The sequence below is a fragment of the Symphodus melops genome, assembly GCF_947650265.1.
Source record: "Symphodus melops genome assembly, chromosome: 3".
Taxonomy (NCBI): Eukaryota; Metazoa; Chordata; class Actinopteri; order Labriformes; family Labridae; genus Symphodus; species Symphodus melops.
In genome coordinates this window covers 7,006,968-7,021,310 of record NC_136693.1, presented here as the reverse complement: position 1 = coordinate 7,021,310, position 14,343 = coordinate 7,006,968, and the positions used below count along the sequence as shown (strand labels likewise).

General features: G+C 40.9%; 1 protein-coding gene across 1 annotated transcript in view; it reads right to left on the bottom strand.

Annotated features, from left to right (window-relative positions):
• fbn1 (fibrillin 1) overlaps positions 1–9,625 on the bottom strand; it is a 59,307-nt gene extending 49,682 nt beyond the window's left edge. The window contains exons 1-6 of the mRNA XM_079340260.1: positions 9,317–9,625; positions 8,786–9,075; positions 6,375–6,457; positions 4,602–4,700; positions 3,640–3,735; positions 2,420–2,515 (exon numbers count right to left, since the gene is read on the bottom strand). Coding sequence (XP_079196386.1) covers positions 2,420–2,515; positions 3,640–3,735; positions 4,602–4,700; positions 6,375–6,457; positions 8,786–8,976 — 565 coding nt within the window. The 5' untranslated portion in view covers positions 8,977–9,075; positions 9,317–9,625. The remainder of the gene's footprint in view (positions 1–2,419; positions 2,516–3,639; positions 3,736–4,601; positions 4,701–6,374; positions 6,458–8,785; positions 9,076–9,316) is intronic.
• Between the last annotated feature and the right edge of the window lie 4,718 nt (positions 9,626–14,343).

The window sequence follows — 14,343 nt, the reverse complement described above, 5'->3', positions numbered from 1 at the left end:
AGCTGTCCCTGTGGGACCACTGGTCATCAGATCACCAGTCATTCTGGCAGCACACAACTCTGCAGTGGTGATGTGGTCATGCTGAGCCCTGATAGCACCAGCGTATTTCTCCAGAGAATCTCCTGAGTGCGGCTACGTCTCCCCTGTCGAGATCACGTGTCAGCCAAATACCTCTTGTTCCTGCTAATGTGATAAGATCAAGCCATAGTGGGGCACGTCTCTGTAAATTGCATTAAAAACAGTGTTAGGGTTGTGCATGTGCACAAGAATGTGTGTACACATGTACTTAATGAAAGTGCATGCGTTTGTGTGAGAGCACAATGGCTTTCCCATGGGATGTGATGGAGCCTGGCCAAGGAAATTCCAGTGAAAGTAACTTAACCCAAAACGCCACTGTATCCCTTGGCCTACTTTCTCAACGTCTCTAGGAGCAATCAAGAGAGCTGCAAATACTGATACTCCTTTATTGTTGATCAATGTGTCTGCATGTGATAATAATGATACAATATCTGGTCCAATATTGAATCCTGAATATCGATATTTGTGAATAATGTTGATATCAAGCAAGGGAAGCTATGGAGGGGCTGATGATTTATAGCAGATCTAAGGATTTACGACACAACAACAACAAGAACTAATAATAAAATCAGAGAAAAGGGTAAATCACACAAATATATTCAAATGAAAACAGAAACAACCATGATGAGTCACAACCCAAATCCATAACCAATAGCAACCATAGATTTTCACAATGCTTTAACTGTGAGCTAAACTGAATCTGACTGTATGGTCAAGCAGATCCATCAAAGGTGGACAAACTACTGAGACAGCCCCAAACAAGTCATATTAGGAAGCAGAAGCCTTCCAGCTTTAGCGAGTGAATGCTTGTGTCAGCCAGCACACGAGACAAGAAGCTCTCTTCAACTGATGACACTAAGTTTCAGTATCAGTGTAGCCTGTTAAAGACAGTCCTCATAATGCTCATCGTCCACCATGTTTAGCATCAGGATGTCCTCCGCCATGTTAACATTTTGCATTACTATAACTGAGATTAGTGGCTGACAGAGTTGTCCCTGTCATACACTCTACCTTGTAAAACTGTAATGTAATGTAAAACAAACGTTTAATTCATAACCTATTAGTCCATATGTTATCAAATGATTAACTGACTGGTTGATTTGTATTTACTTCATATTCAGCATTTCTAGATTATGCAAACGTTGTACTGTCCAGCTCAGCAAAACAAATGTTCTTTTTTAACACGCACATATGGACACCTCAGGTATAAGTTCACCGTTCACAATGCTAAGGTGGATGAATGAAGAAGGACGACTTTGTCTCCCGGGAGCTGTTCCCAGACACAGAATAACATATACAAACAACAGAAAGGTATGCCTGTTTCCCTCATGCCACGACTATTCCACTACAGCGGCCAAGAACGCAGCATTCATAGAGCAGCACGCAGTGAGTGGCCAGTTTGCATGCGTGTCACCTTACACATAGTGAATCAAAATTTCAAAAGCAAATGTGATCCATTTCTTTGGCCTGTGCACCATTTCCTCATTAAAAATAACAGCTGTAACGCTTGTGTGGTGTTCTCTGAAGATATATGAACGACGACAAGATGACTGCAAGAACTCACAAACCCTTTGGACTAGCTTCTACAAGAAACCAGAGAGAGAACAGAAGTGTGCTTTAGCAGATAAGACCTGGTACTTACCCACCACACAGCTAGATAGTGTCTTGATATGTCCAGAGCTGAAGAAAACACTAAAGTAAACCAGAGGAAAAACCCAAATCTAGACTCCCCCAAACAGGTCTCTGAAGCACGGCCTCATTAAAAGAGTTGTCACTAATTAAGAGTTCTGCTTCCAATCCAAATATTAGCTTTACGAGGTCACCTCTTTGACCTCTACAGGTCATCACTACTGAAGAACCTGACACAGAAACAAACACGCACGCACACGCACACACACAAACACACGCCTCCAAACGTGCACGTTTGATTCCCAACCACAGTGCAGGCGCCCCTTGGTTTGCGTGTGTTTGTATACTTTGGAGCCTTTTCCTCATGAGGTTGGGAGGTCTTCAGTTAACAAACAGCGATAAGTCACAGTCACAGAAATTATTTTTCCCAGAGTGTTGTTAGAGAGCAGATGTGGAAAACAATGGTCATTTCTGCGTTTGGGCTTGACATGCAAGTGTTCCACAACAAACCACATTCCTGGAGCAGTCGGCATGACTAAGCACGAGTCATCTTCAGTCACAAAAAAAAAAAAACAACATCAAGCCACGTTCACAAGAGCAACACATGTGGCTTTGAAAAACCACTTCACTTGTGGGGAATGTAGCGCACAGAGACAGTGTGATGTAAGATGAGTGAGGGAAATGCTATGTAGTGCAGTGTGGTGATCATTACCTCTCTCACACTGAGCGCCGGTGAAGCCGTAAGTACACACACATCTGTTGGGAGCCACACACCGTCCTCCATTCAGACAGCCATTTTCACAAACCGCTGCAAAAGGAAAGAGACAAAAACAAACAATGACAAGAAGCAACATCAGGGCAATACTGTGTGAAAAAAATAGGATTCACAGAGTATTTCTGGTTTAAACAATTTGGGTCTCATGTTTGTCATCTTGGCAATCATTTATATTTGTCAGGAAAACGTTTAGTCACTAAATCCGTTGCAGATATGTGGGAACATGGTGACATTGTAAAAAAAAAAGAAGAAGAAGAAGTCACAAAAAACAAGCAATCATCACTCAGAGCAGCCGCAGACAAGCTAACAGTTTGAGCACATTCTGTCAACAGCTTTATTTTGATGTAAAAACAAACATGAGCACTCCCAAACTGTCGGAAAGGATCCTTCAATAAACAAGAAAAAAGTGCCCACACAACTAGATAGCCTGTATGGTCAGAGTTGAACAGGAAGTCTGTGTGTGAAAGATGTTTAAAAGATTTTGATCCATTATATTTCAGGTTGGCTTTGTTTTGGCTTCCAAACTAACCAGGAGGTTAAATGTAAATGCTCATGTTTCTAGCCCAAGGCAAGAAGACATTTTGAAGCAATCGAAAATACATCCAAACCACCATAAATAAATGTAGAGAAAAAAAAAAGAGTTATGCATCTATTTCAAGTTGTTTTATAGTTGTCTTCCCAACAGAAAAAAAGATAAGAGAACCTTAAAACAGAGCCTACAGTGAAGCCCAAAAGGCCCTGTTCCCGGTAACGCTGCTCAGCACTCGGTAATCCTTCTACACTTTTTTGAATATTGCTATCAGCATTTTTTAGCGAGTAACTTTGAAAGTCCAGTTATTTGTGCTTGTACGTGTACCTCACAGGATGAGGAAACAGACAGCAGGGAGAGCAACTCTTGAAGACTGCTCATCATGCTCCCATTTACTGATCATGTGCTGATATTCATAACTTTTAATGTTTACTCTACAAACCATCACGGTTAAATCCATTAGACTTATAAGCCTTTTCTTATTAACACTGAACAGAAACTTTAAAGGATCTTTTCGGACATTGGGGTTTTTTTATTATGTATTTTTCTTTAGAAAATCTCAAACTGTGTATTTAAACTGTAAATGTTGAAGTGAGTCACAGTGATGAAATATCAGAAGGATCCTTACGTTGACCGCAGTGGTTTCCCACGTAGCCTTTCTGACACAAGCAGTGGTCTTCAGCACACGATCCCCCGTTCATACAACGAATATTACAGTGTTGTACTGTGGGAAGAAAACGCCGACACACACACACACACACACACAGAAACGCCCACACAAACAACAAGCAACGCTGGAGTTAAATTCAGGGTATACAAACATGCTCATCATATCATATTGAAAACATAAACAGAATGCACCCTGAACAGTGTTTGCTGTTTACATCATGCCCAGAAGTTTATGGTGTGCAAACAGAGCTGCAAGAGAGCAACATGGAAGAGTTTACTGTGGACGTCTTCCAACATCCATACAACATCCCCCCCCCCCCCCCCCCCCCCCCCCCACACACACACACACACAACAACAACAACCAATGAGATTGACCACTTTTTGCATAAATGTGATTGCAACATATATCATCTGCTTGGATGTTTTCATGAGGATTTTTTGGCTAGGTATGTCATATTTTGCACCACTAGTTAGCGCTCATTAGTCATGACGAGGAGAAGAAAACTTGAGGAAAAATTGCAAACAGCACATTGTGGTCGGAGCTTAGAAGGTCTGAGTCATTCAGAGACTATGTGACTTTTGTCTTGGAGAGGAAAAGAAATAACAAAACGACCTATTTTGTGTCGCAGCTGGTCATTTTTGTTTCTGCATGCTGAATCGTTTCTTCCTAAGATTACAGTTCCTTTATCAAATACATGAAAAGAAGAGGATACAGTCAAGGCTTCACTTTCCAAAGAGCATTTAGTCTCCACAAACACACCATACATAAATCATACCATTGACATGTTTATATGTTGGCCATTTACCAGCTAACACCCCCCCCCCCCCGCGCACGCTATATAATAAAACCCATCTTGCTGATGACAGGGAGCTTCAAAGGAGTTCATTCCCTGGGAACAGAGGAGGTGCTGTATAATGACCTGACTTGGATCCACAGGATGAAGATATCTGGCCGTTAGGGCAGGTGCACATGTTGGGTCTGGAGCAAAATCCGTCTCCACATGAGCTCCGGCAGATTGCTGCAAAGAAATAGAACATGACACCCGTTAGAACAACAGAAATATGTCCTCTGTCAGGTGCAAGATGGAATAACAGCACTGCTTGTGTTATTGTAGAAGTTTCTGTCTTGATTGTGCGTGGGACCAAACTCATGTGATGTATCTGTTGCTCCTCCTGCTGCTAGCTGCAGATTTTGAATGTTAGGTTCAAATTTCATTTGGTACAACTTTGTCCATGAGCTAAACCTCAAACTGAACCCTCATCTGTGAATCTTAAACAGACCACAGTCCAATTATGGCTTATTGTTCCTTCTAACACTCATCATGGGTGACTCGAAGAATCTTGATTGGCAACAACATCAGAGCTATTTTCGTCTTGGAGTTTTGTTGCCATAGATGTGTACTAGTGTGTGTATTAAGATGGAGCAGGCTGTTTTGCTCGGTTAATCTCTTTCCCACAGACCATTTCCCCTTCCCTAACCTCCCATCAGGTAGAGTCCAGCCACTGACCCCTTCTCCCTGAACCCCACTGCTAAACAACGTCATTAGAGTCGTGACAGGCAACCAGCCAGCCCACCAGCCTAACTGCTATCACACACAACTCTACAGCCTCTCAGACCTTCCTGTCTACTGAGGGGGGGGGGGGGGGGGGGGGGGAGAGAGAGAGAGAGAGAGAGAGAGTATGAGAGAGAGAGAGAGAGAGAGAGAGAGAGAGAGAGAGAGAGAGAAAGGGGGCGAGAGAGAGAGAGAGAGAGAGAGAGGGAGAGAGAGGAAGGAAGGAAATACAAAAAAGTGCAAGAAATCACAGCCAGAATACCAGAGTAAATGGGCCAAACCTAATCACCAATCCCAATTGTTTGAGGTCATGTCATTGGCTTATCACCTACCATTAGCCACACTAACCCATCTCTTGTGGAAATAATCAGGTTATCAGAAAGACATTTTGTCAGTGTCTGTGTAAAATTCTATTAATAAGTCATTAACTTGGAAAATAGAAAAAAACATTACACATAAATACTTGTGCAAGCATAAAAAAGATGAGTCCAAGAACATGAGCATTTAGTTTAACAGGTTCTATTGTTTTTAAATATATATACCGAAATGTTAAAGGTAAGTGATTATTAAGTCAACCAAGGAGGTTACATTTGGCCTTGTCTTGTGTTATTTTTTTCTAATTCAAATGTAACTTTGTTGACGGTCTAGCATAGACTATTGAATAAATCTATACATTTGAAAAAGATTCTGATCAGACTCAGAAGCAACTAATAATATCAATTAAATTGTGACAACGTTGTCTAAATAATAGCAGAAAACTGTATTGCAGGCCTTTGCCTACGTGTTGGCTCACATTTTCCCCTTTTCTGGTCCGACGGACTCAAAGATGATTGAATTCAGAAAAGTATGGCAAACTTACATACCTTGAATAATTTCATTCATGCTATTGATTGGATAATGTTCAAGAGAGCTAACGTTTTGCTCATGTGCGGGAAATCAATGAATGGTTAGCCTGTTGGGCTCTCTACAACAAGTATCAGGAGGTTTCAACAATTTTGCATCCTTGGCATTTTGTGTCTGGGTAGCTCTGATACAAACTGCAGAAGACTGGTGAAAAATGACTTTTGGTCATGGTTATACAGAGCTAAACATTCAGCCTTGACTTAGCAACACTTGTGGAGTAATACGGGTGATACTCACGGACAATGCACTGGTTCCCTCCAGTCAGGGTCTTCCAGCCTGGGCAGCAGTAAGCGTTGTTCCTTGATCCACAAACATTTGGTCTGTGAATGAGAACAAGAGTCAGAAAGTCAATAATCTGAGTTACACAGTTCAGTTCATTCTCATTTAGGTCCATTTAAGAAGTTACCTTTTCAGGCTTGTGCTACTGGGCTTTCACATACAGACTTCCTGTTCAACTCTGACCATACAGGCTATCTAGTTGTGTGGGCACTTTTTTCTTGTTTATTGAAGGATCCTTTCCGACAGTTTGGGAGTGCTCATGTTTGTTTTTACATCAAAATAAAGCTGTTGACAGAATGTGTACAAGACATAACTCCCTCCATCCTTAGACCTGGGATTGTGCTCTTCTTATAGAAACTCAAATAACTGATCCTCAAACTGCAGGAAGTGCACTTCCTGTACGTAACCAAGTAGTTTTACTCGAGTGCTGAGGTGAAGTGAAGTTAATTTTTTTAGGTACTTGCACTTTAGAAGTCTTTTGAAGAATGAAAGGAAAGATTTTCTTTTATTTCCACAGCACTTGTCTGCTAGCTTTAGCTACTGATCAAAAAAAGGCATTCAACACTAAATTGCTGAAATTATCTGTTGTTGAATCAGCAGGTCAACTGGAAGAAAACTATGTGGCAAGTGTTTACTAGTAACAGGCTCTCAAATATGAAGAGTTACTGCTTTAGTTCTTCAAATGTTTAAGTTGTTAAAAATATTGTTAATGCTTTATCGGTTTGGACATTTGGTTGGACAAAATAAACATGTTGAATATTCGTTTGAACTCCGTTATTGAAGTGGTCTTTCTCATTTCTTCAGATTTTTACAAGCTAACATTTGTACATATCAATCTGTCATTAAACTACCAATTAATGGATTGACCCGTTGTGTAGCCAGTAGATTAATCACTAATAACTGGTAAAGGACAAAACATTTAGATTTTTTGTCTCATACAAAATACTTGAAAATGTGCTCCATCGTAATTCAATACAACTGGAAAGCATTGCTTTTACATTAAACCGTGAACAATTAAATATAGGCCATGATCCATGAAATCAATTGGCATAATACTTACAGTAACAGTAAAGCAGTCACATGAGAACTTTAACTGCTCTGAGTACTTTTCCTTTTGTATACTGTCAGTAACATTTCTCCAATTCCACTCAGGTAGATTCATTTGAATAAAATATTAACAGACATTTAACTGTAATAGAGTATAAACAGTTAGGACCGTCATACTTCCTTCATCACAGGCTATTAGTGTGAATCTCGCAATTGTCTTGCACACGCACACACACACACACACACACACACACACACACACACACACACACACACACACACACACACACGATTTAAGGAATTTGTAGCACCTGTATAAAATATGAATGTGGCATTGGAGTGAACCTTGGGCCATCCTGCCCCCTACAGGTCTATAACAGGCCTACAGGAATGGTAAATCCCCTGCTGGGTTTGTACTGGCCCAGGGGTCAGAATATATACTGCACAGAGAAACTCTACATCCAACTCCATGAGGTGAAAAATGAAGCCTGTCGGATTTCTGAAACATTCTTATTGTGGTAAGTCAGCGTGACACAGTGTGCAGCCTGTATGCACTTCCTGCCTGTGAAGCCAGATGTTCTGATAAATTAACTCAAAGCCTGTCAAATAAAAATGCCTATGGAGAACGCTCATTGAGCCGTCTACTGTGTGACCCTCATCAGCTGTTTGCTGTCATCACTGGACACAGACACTCATTCTATCCTTTTTTTCCACCTCTTTCTCTCTCAATCACTTTTTCAGTTTCGCACACATGCACCAAACACACACACACACACACACACACACACACACAGACACACACACACACACACACATACAACCTCTCCAGCAGTGACCCACTGTGTACAGCTGCAGATGTGATTTATCCACAACTGGGGTGTGGTGTTTTTGGCCAGAAAGGGGATTAAGCTGTTTCTCTCTCTCTCTCTCTCTCTCTCTCTCTCTCTCTCTCTCTCTCTGTCTCTCTCTCTCTCTCTGTCTGCCCCAGCCACACACGACCAATGGCCTCCTTTGTTTGGATGTAATTTATTGTTGCAGTCAGCAGGAATGTGATAGTCTTGCCAGTATTTAATTACCAAACGTTGCTGCAAACTTCCCATCATAGACAATGCCACTGATGGCACTCAATCAGCCAGATTAATGAAACCAAAGCAAAGGTTTTTTAACTTTAAATTAATACTGACAAACACCTGCTCTGAGCCACTGATAAACTGAAACACAAAGAAAGATGCTCCTTTTAATCACAACAGTGCCTTCCAGAAAGAGAATAAAGGAAATGGGATCATAAATTGAACCAATGAGGATTATCATGTTCACATTACCCTCTGAGGACGTCGGAGCCTCCTCTCCTCTTGGCCCTGCTGGCTCTGGAGTCGGTCTGCTTGGTCACCAGCTCGCTGTCCCCGACCTCCAGCACTTCTGAAAAGTCTCCAAACTCGGCGCAGAGCGACAGCAAGGCCACCAGAGCCACGGCCAACTGCAGCAGCCGTCCTTTACTCTTCCTGTCCGGCATATTATCCGCTCTCAAGTGCACAAGTCCAGTACTCGGGAGAATAAAAGTCTCCTGAACTAGTTTCCCAGTCCTGTCGACCTCTGCAGTCTGGAGTCAAAGCTGCAAACCAAAATTAATGCAAACAAACACAAATTTTTTTTTTAAATAAAAAATAAAAAAGGAGCAGAGATGAGCGCATGAGATGATTCTGCGCACAAAAGAAAACACTTTTGCACGCTGAAAAGTTGCTGTTAGGAAATTACTTTTACTGAGTAAAAGTTAGAAAATAGCAACACTTTCAATCGAAGAAATAAGCTTTTGGAAAAATGAGGGGAAAATGCGCACTAAGCGATTACTTTACCTTGTCTCCCGAACAGGAGATTCGCCTCAGACCCGACAGAGGACTGCTTCTATTTTTCTTGCAGGTATTGCTGAATAAACGTTTAGGAGCAAACTGCGAAGAAGAAGAAAAGAAGAAGAACAGTCACACAAATCTTTCGCTGAGCTGCTATAAATAGATGCGCATGGTAACTTTTGGAGTCTGCTCGTGCGCATCCAGTCGTGTGTTGACTTTGCACAGATAAGTTACAGGAGCTGATGCATTCCAGAGGATGAGAAGAGCAAAACTAAGCGTGTCTCTCTCTCTCCCCCTCTCTGCACAGCTCTTCCCTCATCCCTGCTCTGCTCAACTTACACCAAAAATGTTTTTTTCTTTCTTTCCCCTGCTCTCGCGATACAAAAGACAGAGTGCAAGAATGCACAAATTAAGCCCTGGACCTGTAGCTTTCACTTTTTATTGTTAGCTACAGAAATGTTTACTACTAACTCGAAAGGCCTGAGAGAGACATACAGAGTTTTGTATTAACAAACAAACTAGATGACATATTCCTGTGTATGTTGAAGACTGCACCTGTTCACTCTTTGCTCTAAAATGTGCTAAAAAAAAAAAGTTCTGTCTACAGCTGAAAAAAAACTTGAACCTGGCAATGATTTATTTGCTTATGATTAGTTTATCACCTATAATCCATTGTTCTCCTTGTCTTAAAATAAGTCTTTGTATGTAAAATGTTTGTTGTTTTTTTGTCAGATAGGCTGTTAATAAGTGTTCACCACCACACCCACATCCCGTCTGTACTGTATACTGTATAGGTAATAGAGATGATTAAAAAGTTGTTTGGCCTTTAAAAGACAAGCCGTCCTAGTAGTTAGGACCAAAGAAGCAGAGTGGGATTTTCTGGTACAACTTCACCTACAAAGGTGTATGAAGAGTGAAAGGCTAGAAGAGGCCAAAAGGCTCCAGCAGCATTTAGTATGAAGATCAATATGATAAATTAATAAGTACAACACATTGGGCTTGTGGCCTTTATGATGACCCTGATGATCTTCATACTACAAGTGTTTCTTAAGTCACCCACTTCCAACTGATATACTTTGAAAAAAATAAAACCTTTCAAGGGAATAAAATATGAGATTTCAATATTTACCCTGTGCATACTTTATGTTTTGAGGAATTTTGTCCAGCGTAGTGATAGTTTTCACACACACTGATTCATGCCTGCAGCCACACCTAGCAAACATAGAGTCCGTCTGCGTCTCTGTCAAGACTGCAATCACTCTAAAGCCTAAAGAAACCTCCTGACACTGTTTAATCCTCAACATCGGGTTTCACTGATAGAAATTTCCCATTTTTTCTTTTCTTCTTAACTATTCACATTCCCCTCTCACACATGTTGGAACTCACCCTGCACTTAGTCATAGATTTTGTGTTTATTTTGCACATTATTTTCTAGGTTTGATCAAGATAAAAACAAGCTTGAAATATTATTAGAAGCAATATTTCCCAGTGATAGGTCGATCATGTCTAAGGCAACCCAAACACCAGTTCTTTTAGCTCTTAGAAAGAAATTATTGGTGACCTGCCTAAGTTTCTCCAACATCCATCTTGCCTTCTGTTGCATTTCATCTGGTGTGTGCAGAATAGTATTTATACATCATTAATTCAACTTCCACAACTTTTCCATCCTCTGACACTCAGGTTGAGGCACGCATCTCCCCTAGCCCTGCTGACATCTCCCTTTGGATGCCTGCCCACCACCTCAAACTTAGTCTCAACAATACTGTGCTTTTTTTTCCCCCTGGAAAGTCCTGCCCTCTTCAAGGCCTCTCCATCACTGCTGACAAGACCACGTTTACTCCTGAACACACTGCCAAGAGTCTAAGTCTGCCTCAAGACAACAAACTGTCAGGCAGCACCCAGAGTACCGCAGGTTTTCACTTAATAACCTCTATATAGTTCAATTTTCACAATCACTGTCTATACACAGCTTCTTGATTTCTTCCTGTTATGTCCTGCTTTGGCTACTACAGCTCTCCTCCTGAACGACACCCTGTTCACCCCCACCCACTCACCACTCCACCAAAATATTGGAGGCCGCCCCATCTTCAGTTTCATAAGTTTCTCCCTTTCACTCCCTTTGTAAACTCCCTTGCCTGTCCATGACCTTTGGGTGTAAATTGAAACGCTGATGCTTTCTTAGAAGGCTCTACCTCCATGTCAAAGTCCAACCTTCCTCATTGTTGGCAGTCCTGGTCTTTGCTTCAGCCTGTCCCAACTCAAAATTCTGCACAACGGGAGGAAATTTGATTTTTAATTTTTTTTCCATCATGATATTTTCTGCATGTCAATGAGCTCATTTGTGAATTTAAATAGTCCAGACTTGTTTAATATGATGACACGGTGCTTTCTTTAATAATAACTTAAGCCTGCTTGTGCTAATTAATAGAAAAGTTGCTCCAAGATATAGATTTTCATTCATCATATTGCCTTAGTGCAAATTTAGTAGAAAGTCACACACGTTTTAGATGGAGAAGCACTTATTGAGCACTTCAAGTTACTGTAGAGAAGTTTCATTTTGTGTTGACCCTTGTGGAGGAAGCAATACGTCTTTTGGCTTATCTTATCCTGTACAAGCTGTTTTCTGTAATGAAAAAAGAAACTCCTGTTGTCTGCTAACCTTTAAATGTGAATCTTTTTTTATGGACACTGTAAATGAAGGCACTTTGGGGCAGTACACTATAAATCCCTTCCTTCGACATAGACCTGTCAGCAGCAGTATCAGACATTCAACATAATGCAAATAATCAACCCTCTCACTGATGTTTTTTATGTTAAGGTCAAAAAGAGGTATCATTATTTATTTAATTCTGTTCAAAACCAGCTGAAATCTACTCACCAGCTGAAAACACGAATATAAATTGCAAAGGAGAAGGGTAAGCTTCCTTTCATCTTTTTTTTATTAACATAGTTTGAATAAGTAATAATAGTAGTTACTGTCAAAACACCTTCTCTGATTTACTCTTTATAATATCATCTCTGCTTCTACATTATCTTACCCTGACATTTGATCCGGTGCTCTCTCATGTGCTTTATAATAATAGTAATGAAATAATAGAATTGCATGTAAGTATCTGCGGTAATATGAGAATGTAAATAAATGTACTGTTGGGCTCTTTGTAAGATAAGAACATCAATGGCTGTAAATGGTATCTGAGAGCAGTGTGGGATGTTGGAAGAGGAAACAAAGGTCCAGAGGAGAGGATGAGAGGTCTTCAGTCAAGGAATGAGGGATGTTTGCTGGAGAGGCAGAGGGCAGAAGTGGCCATTGGTGATTGGAGAGGATTGTTTTGACAGTGTGAAGCCTCTCCCTGGATGTCTTGGAGCCTCGACTGTCTCTCTCTAAGCGTAGTTGAGTTCATCCTCAGAAACATAAGCGTGACCTGGGTGTGAGAAGCTGAGAAGAGCCAGGGTGGTTTGTGGTGTGTTGGTGGGAGTCAGAGACAGCTCACTGGCTTTGAAACCAAGAAATTCTTGACTCCGGGCATCCACCAGCTTCTGTTACAGCTTTTCCAACTACCAGCTGCAGAAAGTAACAAAGAACTTTCACCTCATCTTTAATATGCAACTTTTTTTTGCTATGGGAAGGATGGAAATATACAACCCCAAAGACAATAAAGTTGAATCAAACAAACCACCAGGCTAAGAAATGAGGCTGAAATGGAAGTGCAAAAACTGCAGTTCCTCGACTCGCCGCTTGTGGCTGGTGCCAAAGGTAAGTCAATCACAATAGAGGCCCCATAAGGAAACTTTACAGCACAAACTAGGATCTTTACAGCTTGGTAAAAGAAACTTATTTTCTGTATAGTTGGTTCTCCCTTATTCAAGTCACTACTTTGAATTACAGTACACTTAAAGTTATCCTCAGTTAAGGGATAGACAACTTTGGTTAGCACTTGGCTACAGCTTCATGTCTGCTAGATCACTGTTGTCCACCTTCATAAGTCCCAACAAACAATGATGAAGCTTTAAGCTTGTCTCTGTTACTTTTTGCAGTTGAGTATAAATAGTCATTTACAATTTCATGTAAATGATGTTGTTTTCTAAAAGCTCTACTTTGAGGCAACCCTTTTTTGCCCTTTTCACTTTCATACCACTGCACCTCAGAAAGCCTGAGTCTGCCACTGCTGCTGAACATCTGTTAAACTGGAGGAGTGCCTCAGATGAATTAGCAGGCACAAGGAAATAATTTGATGCATTACAAACTTACATGAAGTAAACATTATGGAGAGCAATGCAGAGATACCACAGTTAAATACGAGCATATGGTCGTATTTGTGCTCAAACACAACACTCACACATACAGTCGTGCAGAAAAACATACACCACATTGAGTGAAAGCAGTGACGTCAAAGCAGAGGATTGTTTCTTGGGAATCTTGAAGTCATGGTTCACGTCAGCAGAGTTTCCCCTGCTCTTCCTTGTTACAAAGAAGGTGTCATTTACAGAAAGTGGCCACCTCCAATCCCACTGTCCTTCTTCTTCCCAACACTATACTGTTCTCAGTTAATCACTTTGGTGTTTATAACCAAACATGGGCATTGTGTTACGTGATGTTTTCTCCTGTGGCCTGAAATGACATTTATATAGAGAAATTCTGATTACATATCCCTCAGACAACACACGTCCAAAAAACGTCTTTTAGTAAAGTGATGTAATTTTATTCTTGCCTTAAAGCTCACAGTGACAGAAGCTGATCTATCTTCAGCTACATTGCAAATATTCTCTCATACAATCATGTTCTTGCCCATGTGTTTCATACTGTATATCCCTGGGCAGTTTTTAATAGCTTAAATTGAGGTTGTCTCTCACTGTGCTGCGAGCAGAAACTGTAGCTAGACTTTCTCACACTGTGTGTTGTGTTGTCTTTGGCTCCAGCAGCCACGGTTCATTTCCTTTTGTCTTCTGCAGCACAACTGCTGCCAATATTCATGTGAAATATTTAAAGAAAATGAGCTGTAGCAGAAATGAGTCTCCTCATCTCTCCCCCTCTT